Below are 17,631 nucleotides of genomic sequence, written 5' to 3'. Positions count from 1 at the left end.
CCAGGCGTCATGAGATCGGACAGTCTCTGCAATAGAGACGACCTAGAACGAACCCTTTGTCCTTCTCTGATTAAGACCACCATGTTGCCTGCCATACCGCCTGACTCTCTGTTCTGTGTTGTAGTTTATAGCGTGGTATTTATTGAATCCGGTCTAGCGGTTGGATCTAAGTCCTCCGCTCCTAAACCTACTAAGAGATCAGGCGAGCTCAGATCTATCAGATGTATGTATGAGGTTACACGACAACCATACTTGGTGAACTACTGGCCTATTAAAGCTTAACCTAGTGCAGCAGGTCCTGGCTATGCGTGAGCCCTGGAACAGTGACCTGAGTGTCTCCACCCCGCAGCTGCCTCTCTGCCAGCCCATCCCGGCCCGGCCTGTGCTGACTCAGGCCCTCTGGGGCTAGTATAAAAGCTGCAGCTGCACTGCCAAAGCCCTGCTGGGGCCCATCTCACAGTAGGCACGCCGGCCATACTGGCCTAACGTTTGGCTTCGGATCCATATTGGCTCCGGTTTTGGCTGCGAGGCCATTTTGGCTGGGTTTTTAGAAGAGTGCTAGGGCTTATGTATCACTGCTAGCTGGGAAGAGAGAGCTGTAGAGGAGAGCTCCGTTTAAATGGAGGATTGACTGGGGCCTGGTAGGGCCCTGTTTGGAGCTTGTTGTTACTCCCATTGAGTGCTGTGACGCTGCAAGTTAACTATTTTTGATCTGTCCGTGGACTTTTAGCCCAGTGCAGTGGTCATGCTAAACGTCGTACCACCAGCAATGGATTCCGGCAGTGTGCTCGAGCGACGTTAGTGTGGTCAGACCAGAGACGGAAGAGGAAGCGATGGTTCAATGAAAGTCCATGAACTAAGTAGACCAGACCCAGCTGTTATTGCGTTGGTGTCTATAGAAGAGACTTCCAGTTAAGTAGACCGGAACTGACAAAACATTTTTCAATGCCTGAGTGAACTATCTTCATTTATCCACCATCTTTGGTCTGACTACCCCTCCCGTATCAGTTGTGCTTTCCTGTGTTAGGTTCAACTTCCCCTTTCTCCTCCGATTTCGTGTCGGCTACAGAGCAGCCCCCTTTCCCCTGCTTTATCCATGTGTAACTGGTCTCCATGGCAACGAGGCGAGTTGTGTTCCTGTCTCTAGGTTTCGGCCCAGCACAGGGAGAAATAAGGCTGTGTACTTAAAGTGCCTACTTTAACAAGGCACCGATTATATATTAACACCCCCCTCCACCTCCCCTGCTGTTCCCAACTCTGTCAACAAAGAAAGGGTGAGGACTGGAGGTGGCCGTGTTTACCCTTTATTAGTCACTCACCTGTGTGCGTCATGCCTCCCCGGCCAGGAACTGGGCTGTGTTCATTAGGGCACGCAACAGAAAATTAAAATAAACATTTCTTATTGGACAAGTCTATGGAGTCCCGCCCTGTTTTAGTCCATTTTCTAACGTATTGGTGCCTAAAGAACATGACCCAGCTGCTGTTTTAAGAGTGCTGCTTTCTCAGGGCGGGGAGCTCCCATGTGCCTCCCTCAGCCTCTGGGAACTAGTCTCAGCCGTAGTACTTGCCTGTCTGTTCTCGCTGCAACGTTTATGTAAGAGGATATTAATGACTCTTCTGTGATTTCTCATGTGATGTTGATAATGACAGCGGTTGGTGGTTTGATGTAAAGAATGGGTGTATTAGTTTCTACTGTTAAGCGCATGTGATAATGACATTGTTTGATGTCCCCCCACTAACCCTGGTTGTCTCCTCTCCATCAGCAGTCCCAAACAGAAGCAGGAGGCCATGGTGCGCTCTCCACCCGTCATGTCTCCCTCCAGCGCCGCCCAGATGGACTCAAAACTACCCAATCAGGGAAAGCCAGGGGGCGCGGGCAGCCAATCGCAGCCCTCGCCCTGTGACCCCAAAACTCTAGGCCCTAAGGGGCCCATAGGGAGCCTGGGACTAAAAAACGGACAAGGCCTGATTGCAGGCAACGGGGCCAAGGGCAAAATGAAGAGGGAAAGAAGCACTTCGGTGGAGTCGTTTGAGCAGCGTGACACGGGGACGTCCAACAGCGAGGGGGATCAGAAAGGTAAGGCCGAGCCCTCCCCTACAACTAGTGATGGTGCCATCGACAGGTTTAGTCTGTCAAGCCAGGGTAATGATCGACATCCTCTGGCACCTACAGTATCACTACATCATAATAGTCTCATGGGGCCCGATTCAGAGTTCCCGATATGCACATGCTGCTCTTACTGTCACGTAGGTCATTTTCTCCAGAATCTCAAGGCATTTTTTTGTTTTTCACCTTCAGCATCACCTTGCTGTTGCACCTTCTTCTCAACGGTCCGCCGTGACATCAACTAGTCAGAGGGGTGAACTCGGTGTCAAAATACAAGGACTAGGTCTTGGATGTTGAAGTGCGATTTATTAACTCATGATATGGCGTTGTCTGAGTGGGCTTGTGTCAGTGGGAGTGTATTTATGGTCTGTCTGTGTGGGGTTTACTCTCTGTGATTTGTGACGGATGTAGAGTCGTGTCCTGAGATGGCTCCCAGGCTTATCTGGCATGTGACGATGGCCCCCAGGACCCCAGAGGGAATGGCTTTAGTCACACTATTCTTGGTAGCTGTCACCCTAGTAAGAGGGAGCATGTGTGTATATAATATATATGTGTGTGTGTGTGTTCCTCCTCGGGGCTGGCTGTAGTACTGCATTAAGACATCCACAACCCTGTTTATCTCCTGGTGGAAAAAACTGTGTGGGCTGGAGCCTTGGAAGAAACCATTTCACTGTGTTAAAGGGGGTGTCCAGTCATTTTCCCCTTAGTATTTCCATTTCACTGAGACCTCTGGTGGTTACAACTGAGATTGTTGTTACTGAGCAGGATCTGGTTCTACTTCTTTCATGATATGAAATCATATAAATGTGAACAGTATTTTTCTTCAGTGTTGAGCCTACCACAACTAGGTATTTTATAGATGAATTAAAATGACAACCCTAGTAAAAAACAACAACATAATTTTAGTGTGGTAAATGGTAAAAGCATGTGAGAACAAATGTGTATGGGTGTAGTGTATATTATTAAAATACACTGTCCCAGAATACCCCTGCAGACACGTCAGTTTGATTCCTTAGTGTTAATGTAGGTTGTTAGGTAATTGTTGATTTTTATTGACATGCTTAAGGTATGTGCCAGTGGCCATTTTGTTTGTGGCATGTGCGTCTGATGGAGCATGTGGATCATTCTGCACAGGGAGCTTCCACTCCATGTCCATCTTCAGCTAACACACACACACACACACCTCCCCACCTCATAAAGTTTTCAGGCTCTATGCCTCGGGGCCTGCAGTGCACTGCTCACAGCTGCTTGCCTGGAGGGGCCCACAGGTTTGGGTCTGGCGGTGGGGACAGAAGGTTCTGCAGTTCTGAAAGCGAGTCGTCTGGTGTGTCGACACTGCACACTCCTAGTGATGTGCGAGACTGACTTTAAAGTATACATACAGCGGCGGACCGGGAGCTTTTGTAGGGATGCAGATTAAGCCCAGTCCTGGACTAAAAGTATGTGAAATGGAGACTTATTGGAGAGCCTCCATTAAGCATGTTGCTTTAACCCGGTAGGCCAGTTGAGGACAAGTTCTCATTTACAACTGCGACCTGGCCAAGATGAAGCAAAGCAGTGCGACAAAAACAACACAGAATTACACATGGGATAAACAAACGTGCAGTCAATAACACAATAGAAAAATCTGTATACAGTGTGCAAATGAGGTAAGGAGGTAAGGCAATAAATAGACCATAGTGGCGAAGTAATTACAATTTAGTAATTAACACTGGAGTAATGGATGTGCTGATCAGGGTGCGCAAAAGAGCAGAAAAACAAATATGGGGATGAGGTAAGTAGTTGGTTGGATGGGCTATTTACAGATGGGCTGTGCACAGCTGCAGTGATCGGTAAACTGCTCTGACAGCTGATGCTTAAAGTTAGTGAGGGAGATGCAAGTCTCCAACTTCAGGAATTTTTGCAATTAGTTCCTGTCATTGGCAGCAGAGAACTGGAAGGAGAGGCGGTCAAAGGAGGTGTTTGCTTTGGGGATGACCAGTGAAATGTACCTGCTGGAGCGCATGCTACGTGTGGGTGTGGTTGTTGCTATGGTGACCAGTGAGCTGAGATACGGCAGCGCTTTACCTAGCAAAGATTTATAGATGACCTGGAGCCAGTGCGTTTGGCGACAAATATGAAGCGAGGGCCAGCCAATGAGAGCCTACAGGTCAGTGGTGGGTAGTCTATGGGGCTTTGATGACAAAACGGATGGCACTGTGATAGACTGCATCCAATTTGCTGAGTAGGGTGTTGGAGGCTATTTTGTAAATTAATCCAGGGGTAGGCTTAATCTGGGTCAGGGAAACCAGCCTTTAAAAGTTTAAGATGCTATTATTAAATGAGGGACTGTGTGTGACACATTTTGTGCGTGTTTGGTTATCTACATGTGAGACTTCGGGGGTAAGAGGTACAGGGTCATATTCGGTAGGCACGAATCGGAAGAAAACACTCAAAAGTGAAACGAGTTGTACGATCTGAATGCTCGTATTTGTTTTTCGTTGCACAGCGTTTTGCCTCATGAACACGACCCAGGCCCACCCCTCAGTGTCCCGCTGGGCTCCCTGTAGTTGTTGTCTGTTTTTAAAAGACACCGGGCTAAATAATTTACATTCACCCCCCCTATCTCGCTCTCGATGAGATCAATCTGGACCGCCCACTTTACCCCGCATGCCTCACTGGCAGCTCGTCTCCCTCCACTCATTGGCCCACTGAGAGCATTGATCTGAACTAGTGAATAGGCAACACGTTATTTGGTCGTAAAGTGTTATTGCTGTCGCCTAGCCTGGCCCCAGGTCTGTTTGTGCTGTATAGCCAACTCCTATCGTCATTGTCCAATGGATTTAGCAAGACCGCACAAACAGTTCTGGAACCAGGCTACGAATGCTGCGTCACATTATTGTAAACCCCGGAACACCAGCTTGGCCTAAATGTGTTGTTCAATTCACTTGTGCATGACAAAATCAGTAAGTTGTAATGAGTACAGCTTTATAAGTGTGCTTGATTGACACTAGCCAGACTTAGCGCCTTTATCTCTCTCTCTCTGGTGTAGAGCTGGGCAGCCGAGCCAAGAGGCTGTGTGTAGCTGAGCGGCGGCAGCCCTACAGTGGAGCGGACTGGTGCTCTGGGGGCGAGAGTGACGAGGAAGACCCAGGGTTCTTTAGTAAGTACTGTAGCTACCTGGTCAACTGGTCCCAGATCTGTTTGTACAGTCTAACCAACTCCTATGATCACTACCACAAACGGTCCTCTGGCAGCGTTTACACAGGCATCCCAATTCAGACCTCTTTTTCACGAAATGATAATTTGACCAATCGGATCAGCTCTGATAAAAATATGTGAAGATCTGATGTGATTGGTCAAAAGACCAATTAGTGGAAAAATATCAGAATTGGGCTGCCTGTGTAAACTCAGCCAAACAAATCTGGGACTAGACCAGTGAACTGGGGTTGGGAAGGAACAGAAGCGTGATTTGCTGTGAGTGCTCCCCATGGTCCTCCTAAATAACGCTGAGAAGATTACACAGGCCTAATGGTCTGGGGCCGTATGTGTCAAGCGTCTTGGAGTGCTGATCTAGGAGCAGTTTTGCTATTTAGATCACAGTGAATAAGATTACATGGATAGGGTTGAACTGATCCTATATCAGCAATCCTATTCTGAGATGCTTGATACTTGTACATCTCATCTGAATAGTTCCAGGTTGTATTTATTGCAGTGAACTGATTATATCTGATCTCACAACGCCCCCGGAGAAGTGTTTTAGCGTCTCAGGAACCACATATAGTGATATTTTGAGATGCACAATGGAGACAAACTGAAACAACATCATTGATTATGAACATCATGGTCTGGTCCATAGTGTTCTCTCATTCTCACCCCTTCTCTCTGTTTCCCTCTCCAGACTGCAATTCGATAGAGATGAAGCCTCTGGACTCCAACAACGCGCTCAACTCGGCCACGTCGACCCACAATGCCGTTGGAGGGCAGAGCATGGAGCTGGGCGGCAGCGGTCCCAAGCCCGGGTCAAAGGTCGTGTACGTCTTCACAACAGAGATGGCCAACAAGTAAGCTACCTCTGGCTGTTTGTTTGTATGGTTGATTGGTCATTGTTTATGATCTGTACATTAAAGTGTACCACACCCCGAACTCTCTGGTTTTAACAATGGTCGGAAAATCCCCCATGCCAATGCTTCTTTGACCAATCTGATGCTTTCAAGTCTGACAAAGGAGGGTGCAAGTTCACACTCCTGGAGAATGGTCGAGACGAGTGAATGCATTCAAAATGAAATGAAGTCACTGGATGGAAACCTTAGTCTGGGGTGTGTTGCCCCCTTCCCTCCCCACGCTTCAGAGAAATCTAGCCAGTTCCCTGTATCTGACCCGTACACTACCATCTCCTCCTCACACCCCCTTTACCCCCCACACACCCTTGTCTGCCCTGAGTAGCCTAGCCAGCCACCTTTTCAGTGTGTTCTGCCAGTTACTGACAGACTGACTGTGAGTAATGGCAGAGGGTCACCCAAACTCTGGCCTGTCCCCTAGTGGGGTGTTCTCATTTGATTGACAGGGGATGACAACAAGGTGTCTTTCTCTCTCTTCCCCCAACCCTTGTCTGCCCTGAGTAGCCCAGCCAACCCCCTGATCGGTGTATCGACCTCTGTATGCTCGGCTATGAAAAGCCCACTGACATTTACTCCTGAGGTGCTGTTGTACCCTTTATAACCACTGTGATTATTATTTGACCCGGCTGGTCATCTATGAACGTATCGAAGAACGATGTGGAATTAATGTCCATGTACCCTTGTGTTCATCCACTTGGCATAGCCAGATGAGGATTGGCCACCCCTCAGAGCCTGGTTCCTCTAGGTTTCTTCCTAAATTCCTGCCTTTCTAGGGAGTTTTTCCTAGCCACTGTGCTTCTACATCTGCATTGCTTGCTCTTTGGGTTTTTAGGCTGGGTTTCTGTATAAGCACTTTGTGGCATCTGCTGATGTAAAAAACGCTTTATAAATACATTTGATAGATTGGTGATAGATAACAAGAGGCAATTCCAGCCCTGCCACTCGTGCCCCTAACCATGGAGCTTTCAACTGTTTAGTTCACCTGTGTACTTCAGCTGGCTATTACTGGTTTATAGTTGCTTGAACTCCCTCCCAGAACACATTGGCTGTATTTACACAGGCATCCCAATTCAGATGTCTTGCCCAATTATTGGCAAAAGTGCTGATCTGATTAGTCAGAAGTACAGTCATGGCCAAAAGTTTTGAGAATGACACAAATATAAATTTTCACAGTCTGCTGCCTCAGTTTGTATGATGGCAATTTGCATATTCTCCAGAATGTTATGAAGAGTGATCAGATGAATTGCAATTAATTGCAAAGTCCCTCTTTGCCATGCAAATGAACTGAATCCCCCAAAAACATTTCCACTGCATTTCAGCCCTGCCACAAAAGGACCAGTTGACATCATGTCAGTGATTCTCTCGTTAACACAGGTGTGAGTTTTGATGAGGACAAGGCTGGAGATCATTCTGTCATGCTGATTGAGTTCGAATAACAGACTGGAAGCTTCAAAAGGAGGGTGGTGCTTGGAATCATTGTTCTTCCTCTGTCTACCATGGTGAGATGCAAGGAAACACGTGCCGTCATCATTGCTTTTCACAAAAAGGGCTTCACAAGCAAGGATATTGCTGCCAGTAAGATTGCAACTAAATCAACCATTTAACAGATCATCAAGAACTTCAAGGAGAGCGGTTCAATTGTTGTGAAGAAGGCTTCAGGGCGCATAAGTAAGTCCAGCAAGTGTCGGGACCGTCTCCTAAAGTTGATTCAGCTGCGGGATTACAGAGCTTGCTCAGGAATGGTACAGTACAGAGTACAGTACACCAGTACAGAGCTTGCTCAGGAATGGCAGCAGGCAGGTGTGAGTGCATCTGCACGTACAGTGAGGCAAAGACTTTTGGAGGATGGCCTGGTGTCAAGAAGGGCAGCAAAGAAGCCACTTCTCTCCAGGAAAAACATCAGGGACAGACTGATATTCTGCAAAAGGTACAGGGATTGGACTTCTGAGGACTGGGGTAAAGTCATTTTCTCTGATGAATTCCCTTTCCGATTGTTTGGGGCATCCGGAAAAAAGCTTGTCCGGAGAAGACAAGGTGAGCGCTACCATCAGTCCTCTGTCATGCCAACAGTAAATCATCCTGAGACCATTCATGTGTGGGGTTGCTTCTCAGCCAGGGGAGTGGGCTCACTCACAATTTTGCCTAAGAACACAGCCATGAATAAAGAATGGTACCAACACATCCTCCGAGAGCAACTTCTCCCAACCATCCAGGAACAGTTTGGTGACGAACAATGCCTTTTCCAGCTTGATGGAGCACCATGCCATGAGGCAAAAGTGATAACTAAGTGGCCCGGGGAACAAAACATTGATATTTTGGGTCCATGGCAGGGAAACTCCCCAGACGGGTGGACAAACAACAACCCACAAATTTGGACAAACTCCAAGCATTGATTATGCAAGAATGGGCTGCCATCAGTCAGGATGTGGCCCAGAAGTTAATTGACAGCATGTCAGGGCGGATTGCAGAGGTCTTGAAAAAGAAGGGTCAACACTGCAAATATTGACTCTTTGCATCAACTTCATGTAATTGTCAATAGAAGCCTTTGACACTTATGAAATGCTTGTAATTATACTTCAGTAATCCATATTAACATCTGACAAAAATATCTAAAGACACTGGAGCAGCAAACTTTGTGGAAATGTATATTTGTGTCATTCTCAAAACTTTTGGCCACAACTGTAGGGTTGCACATTTTGGGGAATATTCCGATGTGGAAACTTTCTGTGAGAATATATGGGAATTAACAGGAATATATGGGAAATGTATGCAAATGAATATTAATACCATTTAAAATGTAGATGTTTTTTTCACATTGGATATATTTACCATATCATATGGAGACTGAAACAAACCTTTTACCATATCATAAGTAGACATAATTGCAAATTATTCAATCCTTCCAATAGAAATAAACAACCACATTTAGTTATGAGTTGACTCTTCACATGGGATGATTTCACTGAACAACAAAATTAAGGGAGTATTGAATGATCCTCAATGAGCCATCGCATCTCCCAAAAACGTTTTGCACATGCATCTGTAAAATGATAGTCTAGAAACTAAAGCTTTGGTTGTCTTTCTCTCAGGCTTGTCTTCTCCCTGGACCTCCTCAATGTCCACCTCTTGAACATCAGACTCTGAGGCCTCATCTTCACTGTCACTTTCCAATCTAGTTGAGGATGGCTCATTGTCAGGCTCACAAAGACTCAAATTTCACCGGATGGCCACACATTTTTCAACCCTTGTATTGGTCAGCCTGTTGCATACTTTGGTGTGTGTGTGTTCCTAAACAAGGACCAGTTGCGCTCTGAGGCAGCTGATGTTGGTGGGATTTGGAGAATGATGGAGGCAACAGGGGAAAGATCCTCAGATCCACAAAGTCCCTTCCACCAGGTGGCTGATAAGATATGTTGGTACGACTGTCATATTGCATCTCCATCCCAAAGCCCTTGCTTGGAAGTGTACTTTGCCAGTCTGCCAAGAACCTTGCCCTCATCCAGGCCAAGGTGTTGAGACAGAGTAGTGATGACACCATAGGCCTTGTTGATCTCTGCACCTGACAGGATGCTCTTGCCAGCACACTTGGGGTCCAACATACGCTGCGGCGTGTATGGGCTTCAGACAGAAGTCTTCACACTTTTTAATGGATTTCAGAACTTCCGTTTCCTCTGCTTGGAGCAAAAGTGAAGTGGGCAGAGCAGTACGGATTTCTTCTCTTACATCTGCAAGCAGAGTCTGAACATCAGACAGGATGACATTGCCTCCCTCAATCAGTGCAAGGGGTACTGCTATAGGTTTCAGGAGTTTCAGGCTGCTTACCACTCCCAAATGACATCATCCAGGGGGATCCTCTTGATGGGGCTGTCCATATCGGCAGACTGTGATATGGCAATTTCTTGGAGAGACTCCTTCCCCTCCATGAGACTGATAAACATGATGACAACACCAGCCCAACGGGTGTTGCTGGGCAGCTTCAATGTGGTGCTCTTATTCTTCTCACTTTGCTTGGTGAGGCAGATTGCTGATATAACTTGAATGACCCTTCACATACCTAACCATTTCCTTGGCTCTCTTGTAGAGTGTATCCATTGTTTTCAGTGCCATGATGTCCTTGAGGAGCAGATTCAATGCATTAGCAGCACAGCCAATGTGTGTGATGTGAGGGTAGGACTCCTCCACTTTAGACCAAGCAGCCTTCATGTTCGCAGCATTGTCTGTCATCAGTGCAAATACCTTCTGTGGGTCAAGGTCATTGATGACTGCCAGACTGGTGTGTCTGTTGTCTTTTGTGTCTGTGCTCTTGTAGAACACTGGTTGAGGGGTGGAGATGTAGCTAATTATTTCTTGCCCACGAACATTCGACCACCCATCAGAGATGATTGCAATACTGTCTGCTTTCTATATGATTTGTTTGACCTTCACTTGAATTCTGTTGAACTCTGCATTCTGCAAATGAGTAGATAAAGCATGTCTGGTTAGATGGGTGTATGCTAGGTGAGGAACATTCAGACATCTCTTCCAGTACACATTGCCTGTGTGCATCAGAGGTGAACCAGTTCCATACACAGCTCGACCAAGACATTCATCAGCATTTCTCTGACTACGTTCCTCCATTGAGTCAAAAAAACATCTGATTCCAGGAAGACCATGAGCTGTTGCTATCGATAAGGTGTCGGATTCATCATTTTCACCTCGAATAGAAGTAGTGGGACTTTTGTCAGGTTTTCAAGATCTTGCACACACAGCAGTTGTATTTAAAGGCCCGTGATGTCACCATGCAGTAAATGAGTTAATAGAACAATAGGAGTTAGAGTTACACCCCCCCCCACCCCACTCAGACCATAATATCTAAATTCTTGCTTGAGAAATGTTCCTTTGCTAGGAAGTTATATTTGTTTGTTTTTGACCATTTTAATTGAGCACGCTCACAGTAAGGTACCTAATTGTTACCCAGAAATGTAAAAACACCCTGTCTACATTGGACCTTTTTAATGTCTTCTGTGGCAATTGTTCACAATTGTGCTGAAAAAAATGGCTTCGGTGATAGGCTTCAATTATTAAATTATGAACCTGATTTTGAAATGGGACTTTTCTACCTGTTGCCCGTTTGAAACGCATGCGGGCGCACCCTCGCACCTACTCATGATTGTCCTCCTCCTGTCTGCAGGGCGGCTGATGCGGTCTTCACAGGCCACTCGGACAACATCATTGCCTTCCACATGAACAACATCTCCAAGGGCAACAAGCCCCACCTACCTGTGGTAAGACAAACCCACTTTTAACTAGCCTATTTATCATCAAAACCTATCATTTTGCCGTTAGCAGACCATTTGCATTGTGCCCCTTGTTGGTCTGTTAATATAAATGTTATATAACAATGTGAAAACTTTAAGCATGGTTCTGACAATGTTATGATAATTGTCCAACTCAGCAGAATTGTGTATTTTTTTATTGATTTTTTTAAGCTATGTTAATTATGCACCCTGGGATGCTTTTGATAAGTGTCTCTTAATGTGTCAGTGAGTGGGATCTTTTGGTAACCCAACCAACCCCTCTCTCACCCCGTCTTGTAGAATAATCAGATGGGACCCCCTCGGGGTGACTCCAAGCAGCTGGGCGGAGCCCCCCAGCAGCAGTCATCTCACCCTTCTGACCAGAACCACCAGCAGGCCTCCAAAGCACCTCCACCAGGCCAACACCAGCCAGCAGAAGCCCAGCCTCAGGGGGCCAAGCCTGGGAGCTTCCCCCAGGACGGGGCCGCCTCTGGGGGCATGGACTCTAAGAGCGGAAGCCCCCAGGACGGCACCCCCCACGACCCTAACAGCAACCCTGGAGGGCCGCCCGGCCACCAGACCCCCTCTGGGGCATCCCAACAGAGCTTCCCCTCTCTGGACCTTCCCAATGGTGCCGACGCCAAACTCACGGCCCAGCAGCAGCAGCTGGCACACGAGCTGATGTCCAGCATGGGGGACAACTCTGAGGGCCTGTCCCAGGAGCAGCTGGAGCACCGCGAACGCTCCCTGCAGACACTACGGGACATCCAGCGCATGCTCTTCCCCGATGACAAGGAGTTATCCCTCAAAGACATGGTAGCCATGGGGCAGGGCAACCCGGGCGGGCCCCCCGGCCCCAACCCCGGCATGATGGAGGGGGGGCCCAAGAAGCCAGGGGAGCAGGGCCCCCTCCAGGCCATGATGGCCCAGTCCCAGAACCTGGGGAAGCCTGGAGGCCCTGGGGGGCCCCGGCCCGATGGTCCTCCATTTGGGCCCGGAGGCCTCAGAGACATGCCCTTCTCCCCAGACGAGCTGGGGCCCCTGCCTCCTGGGCCGCCTATGAACTCTCACGGAGGGCCCGGCGGTGAGCACGGGGATCACACAGGGATGAACCCGGAGCAGATGGCATGGCTGAAACTGCAGCAGGAGTTCTACGAGGAGAAGAAAAGGAAGCAGGAGCAGATGCAGCACCGGGGGCCCATGGGCGACATGATGATGCACCAACAAGGCCCCCGTGGCCCCATGATGCGCGGGCCCCCGCCTCCCTACCAGATCAATTCGGCTGGGGAGATGTGGGGCCCTGAGCACTTCCCAGAGCAGATGAGCATGGGCCCCCGGGGCCCCATGCACCCCCACATGCAGAGGATGCCCGGCGGCTTCCCTCCTGGCATGATGAACCCTGGTATGGAGGGCGGCCCCAACCCCAGGGGACCCCGGCCTGGAATGAATTGGCCCGACGACATGGGACCCAACATGGGTGACGGCAGGGGCTTCCCGCCCGGACAGGGGCAGTTTGTAGGGCCAGGGGGTCGGGTGGAGAGGTTCCCCAACCCACAGGCGGTGCAGGAGGCCATGTTCCAGCAGGGCATGGGGGGTGACAAGCAAGGCATGGGGTTGCCCCCGGGCATGATCATGGAGATGAACAGGATGATGGGGGGCAACGGCCCCCGGGGGCCAATGGATGGCCCCGGCAACGGCCCTAACGGAGGAGGCATGATGTTTCCCAGAATGCCTGGCGACGTTGGCCCCATGAGTCCATCCTCCAGGATGGAGTTTGTCAAGGGCCTGGGCAGGGACATGGGCCCTGAGTTCAGCATGGGCCCCGGGAACATGAACATGGGGCCCAATCCCCAGATGATGCAGGCTAAAATGAGGGGGGAGCCTCCCATGAACTTGAGCCCCGAGGAGATGATGAAGATGAGAGGAGGCTCTATGCCAGAGAACATGGGCCCTCAGAAGATGATGCAGGGGCCTCCCTTCCCTGACCAGGGGCACCACCCAGGGGACTTCAACATGGGCTCCAACCGCCACTTCCCAGGCATGGGGTCTCACGGGCCTGGGAACCCTAGGTGCCCCAGAGGTGAACCCCCCTTCGGCCCTGACCAGCGAGGACCCAACCACGGCAACAACGGTCGCCTCAGTCATATGCCCCCCAACTCGGGCCCGCCTCCCAACCAGAGGAACATGGGGGGCCGCAAGGGTCCCCAGGACATCCAGGGCGGCCAGGCTAACTCACCCAACATCAACCCCCTCAAGTCCCCTACGCTGAGGCAGGTCCAGTCCCCCATGCTGGGCTCGCCCTCTGGGAACCTCAAGTCCCCCCAGACGCCCTCCCAGCTGGCCGGCATGCTCCAGGGTCCTACGGCGGCGGCAGTGGCTGCAGCTGCGGCGGCTGCCTCCATCAAATCTCCCCCCATGATGGGTTCGGCTGGAGCCTCTCCCGTCCACATGAAGTCGCCCTCGCTCCCGGCACCCTCCCCAGGGTGGACATCGTCCCCCAAGCCCCCCATGCAAAGCCCAGGCATCCCCCAGAACAACAAGCAGCCTCCGCTCAGCATGACCTCACCCAACATGATGGGCAATGTGGAGCAAGGTGAGTCCCAGAAGTTTCTCCTCTGTTAAACTTCCACCAATTCAGTTCAGTAGATTGTGCTGTATGGACTGAATCTTGACTTGAGGTCTGTGCGCTTAACTCCGACTCAGGCAATGTGTGAAAGTTTGAGTTTAATTAGGATTCAGTCCTATGTGTTCTCTGCATAAGAAGATACAGTGGATATTTATGTAACTAATCTCTCCTCTCTTTCTCTCTCTCCCCTTGTCGTCCTCCTCTCCCCCTCCCCTTCAGGTGGGAATGGTCCCCCCACAGCACCCCCTTCCAGTAGTGCTTCCAGTCTTCCGTCTGGCAGCCCCTACGCCCTGCCCCCTGAGCCCACGATATCTCAGAACCCCCTGTCCATTATGATGTCACGCATGTCCAAGTTTGCCATGCCCACTTCCACGCCCCTCTACCACGACGCCATCAAAACGGTGGCGAGCTCGGACGACGACTCGCCACCTGCCCGCTCGCCGAACCTGCCGCCCATGAACATGTCTGGTAAGAGCTCCAACAAGCTGATATATTTTGCACACACACACAGCTCTACTAGAGCGGTAGCTGTTTTAGACCAGGCCATTTTCCGTTAACGCATCACAAATACTTATACATATCTGTATCCAAATTTGTACCTTTGCAATTGCCTTTTACACACACCCCTGGAGCCTAGAACTTTCACTATACTGAGGCGTAAGCGTATGACAACCATTTTATGTTTTTGCTTTTTGTTTTATGGTTTGAATGTAGTGATCTCACCCTGCCTGCCTCTCTGCTGCCTCCTATAGGTATGGGAATGAACCACCACCCGGGCCACAACCGCATGATGGCTCCCACGTCACAAGGCCCCATGCCTGCTCTCAGCCCCATGGGCATGAACACCATGGGCTCCCAGCCCCTTTCCCACGGCATGCCTAACCAGATGCCCTCGCCCAACCCAATGGGGGGGCCCCACCAGGGGCCCATGGGGCCGGGTATGATGGGGCCCCACGGCATGTTGATGCCCGGCGGGCAGGACCCAGGGATGGGCAACCCTCAGATGATACCTCAGGGCCGTATGGGCTTCCCCCACCGAGGCCAGGGATTCCCCCCCGGTCACTCTCCTCCTCAGCAGGTCCCTTTCCCCCACAACGGCCCCGGGCCCCAGGGTGGTTTCCCCCACGGCATGGGCTTCCAGGTGGAGGGGGGCCCAATGGGCCGAATGGGGAACATGGGCCCTGGCGGGGATCCGGGCGGCATGTGTAAACCCAACACTCCCGGAGGAGGCCAGGACTTCAATATGTTCAACAATGATAACGACCTCCACGAGGTCATGCGAACGGGAGCTACCGGAATGCCGGAGTTTGACCTCTCCCGGATTATCCCATCGGAAAAGCCCAGCCAGACTCTGTCCTACTTCCCCCGCGGTGGCGACGGCCCGGGGGGGAAACCTCACCCTTCCGGCCCCCAGGGATTCCCTCCCCAGATGCAGGGGATGATGGTGGAGGGGAACCCCAGGATGGGGATGCCCATGCAGGGGATGGGAGGTCCGCCGGGCCCAGGCCACATGGGGGGGCCCCAAGACATGCCAATGGGTAACCCTGGCCACAATCCCATGCGGCAGCTACACCCTGGCCACCCTGGCTTCATGCCCCAGGGCATGATGGGACCCCAGCATCGGATGCTGTCGCCGGGACAGCAGCCAGGCATGATGGGAGGACCTGGGCATGGGATGATGCAGGTTAAAGAGAGGGGGGGGCTCATGTACAATCACCCGGGCCCCGTGGGCTCGCCCAACATGATGATGTCACTCCACGGCATGGGTGGCCCCCAGCAGACTATGATGATGCCGCCTCAGATGAGGCCTCGCGGGATGGCAGGGGACATGGGCATGGGCTTCAACCCCGGTCCCGGAAACCCCGGGAACCTCATGTTCTGAGCTGCTACAGCTAAGTAGAAACTAAAGACCTGACTCGGAACCCGCAGGAGTCTAGAACCTGCGCCAAAAAAGGAATACACATGAGACTTGTGCTCTCTTAGGCGGTTGTTGTGTGGACTGGGGACACATACATTCACTCTGGCACATACACATACACACACACACACAACACACACATCCCGAGACACTTTTGGGCTGGTTTAGCAGTCTGTCGGGTGTGGTGGTGCAACTGCAGCGTGTTCCATGGAGGGGAGGGCGGATGTACACCATTTCAGAGGGGACTGATCTTTCTCTGTTTTGGAAAACGTAGAATGTACGGGACGAGTCTAAGCTCCAGTGTTCTACAGACGGATAGGAAGCCTCTTCATAAAAACTCCAGGGATGACCCGGGACCAGAGGTCCGTAGTTGTACTGTTATAAGAACAGCTAAACGACGAAGTGTAAAGAACAATAAAGGATTAAAAACACAAGGAACTGAATGAAAAGACGAAAAGGTCACAGTTTTTTTTGTTGTTGTCTCGAGTTGCACCATTTTTGGCTGTATGTTTACATCTCATCTCATCACTACCCTCCAGAGATTCAATGCTATTTGTGTACTGTATTTGTGTTGTTAAAGGGATTTTAATAGTGACTTCTAGTTTGTTTTCCCATCTTCTTTTGTAAAGGAGGGTGGGGGTAGGGGGGGGGGTAGCCAAATGTCGCTGCAACTCCCACTCTGAAATGCTGTTTACCATGTAGGGGGGTCAAAGTATTTTAAGAACTGCATTTTCCTTTGTTACTCTGTATAATATGCCAAACGATGACCTCATACAGATAATAGTATTATTAAAAAAAGCACAAACATGATTTAACTGTAAAGAATGTTTTTTTTTTCTTTTTTTTCTCCTGTTTTTATTGTCAAAAAACACTCGGTAGGAGGGGTGATTCTGGGGCATACGCTGATGAGGCCTGGTTTAGAATTGGATATGGGGTTGTGGGTTAGGGGGGGGCTGATGTCTGTCACACCTCAAACCCCTCTTAACCCTAACGGACAAACAGACACAGCAGAAAGCAAAGCCTCTGCTCTCACCTTTCCAGGCTAGGAGTACAGAGAGGAGAGTAAAAGAAGAAGCAGCCTTAACCATGTCTGGGTTACTTGGAGGGGTGGTGACCATGGAATTTTGCTGAATTTTTAAAAAACAGAAATGACGACAAAAAAAGCAAAACAGAAAATGAGCTAGTAGGTTGTATCTGTGTCCCTGCCTCTCCTGTGTTAACACGTTGTCATGTGACATTGAATTTGATACAGGGCTGTGGTGTTGGAAGACTAATAAAATATATTGTTTGGTATACAGGTGGCCTGTGCTGTGTTGTATACTATTTTCCCCCTAGCGCACCAGAATTCCCATGACACGAGTCAATCGCACCTTTTGGAGGAGTAATCTACGTACGATGAATGTTATTTTCCATCAAAACAATATGGAAGAATCCTTTGTGTCGGTTGCAATGAATTTCAAACACTGTATAGAGCAATGTGGCCACCTAGTGGAGAAACACTGGTCAGCGCTGCTTTACATCCCATTCTTAGAGTTCCAGGGCCCAATGCCAAGAAATATCCTTTTGTGGTACTCTACTCCAGTAGTTCTCTAACTTTTTGGGTT

The 17,631-nt window shown here is 49.8% G+C and overlaps 1 protein-coding gene across 8 annotated transcripts in view; it reads left to right on the top strand.

Annotated features, from left to right (window-relative positions):
* Positions 1 to 17,328, top strand: part of LOC112253931 (B-cell CLL/lymphoma 9 protein) — a 104,613-nt gene extending 87,285 nt beyond the window's left edge. For 5 of the 8 annotated variants that reach the window (XM_042297058.1, XM_024426056.2, XM_042297056.1 and 2 more), the window contains 7 exons: positions 1,764 to 2,077; positions 5,139 to 5,249; positions 5,988 to 6,150; positions 11,378 to 11,471; positions 11,784 to 14,076; positions 14,329 to 14,577; positions 14,862 to 17,328. In XM_042297058.1, the coding sequence (XP_042152992.1) occupies positions 1,764 to 2,077; positions 5,139 to 5,249; positions 5,988 to 6,150; positions 11,378 to 11,471; positions 11,784 to 14,076; positions 14,329 to 14,577; positions 14,862 to 15,991 (4,354 nt within the window). In that variant the 3' untranslated portion in view covers positions 15,992 to 17,328. Of the gene's footprint in view, positions 1 to 1,505; positions 1,595 to 1,763; positions 2,078 to 5,138; positions 5,250 to 5,987; positions 6,151 to 11,377; positions 11,472 to 11,783; positions 14,077 to 14,328; positions 14,578 to 14,861 lie in introns of those variants that run through there. The other 3 variants (XM_024426053.2, XM_024426051.2, XM_024426052.2) reach the window with 3 other exon arrangements.
* Positions 17,329 to 17,631: the final 303 nt, after the last annotated feature.

Source organism: Oncorhynchus tshawytscha, linkage group LG14 (assembly GCF_018296145.1).
Source record: "Oncorhynchus tshawytscha isolate Ot180627B linkage group LG14, Otsh_v2.0, whole genome shotgun sequence".
Taxonomy (NCBI): Eukaryota; Metazoa; Chordata; class Actinopteri; order Salmoniformes; family Salmonidae; genus Oncorhynchus; species Oncorhynchus tshawytscha.
The sequence above is the reverse complement of the archived record's forward strand: the minus strand, read 5'-3'. Positions and strand labels throughout refer to the sequence as shown.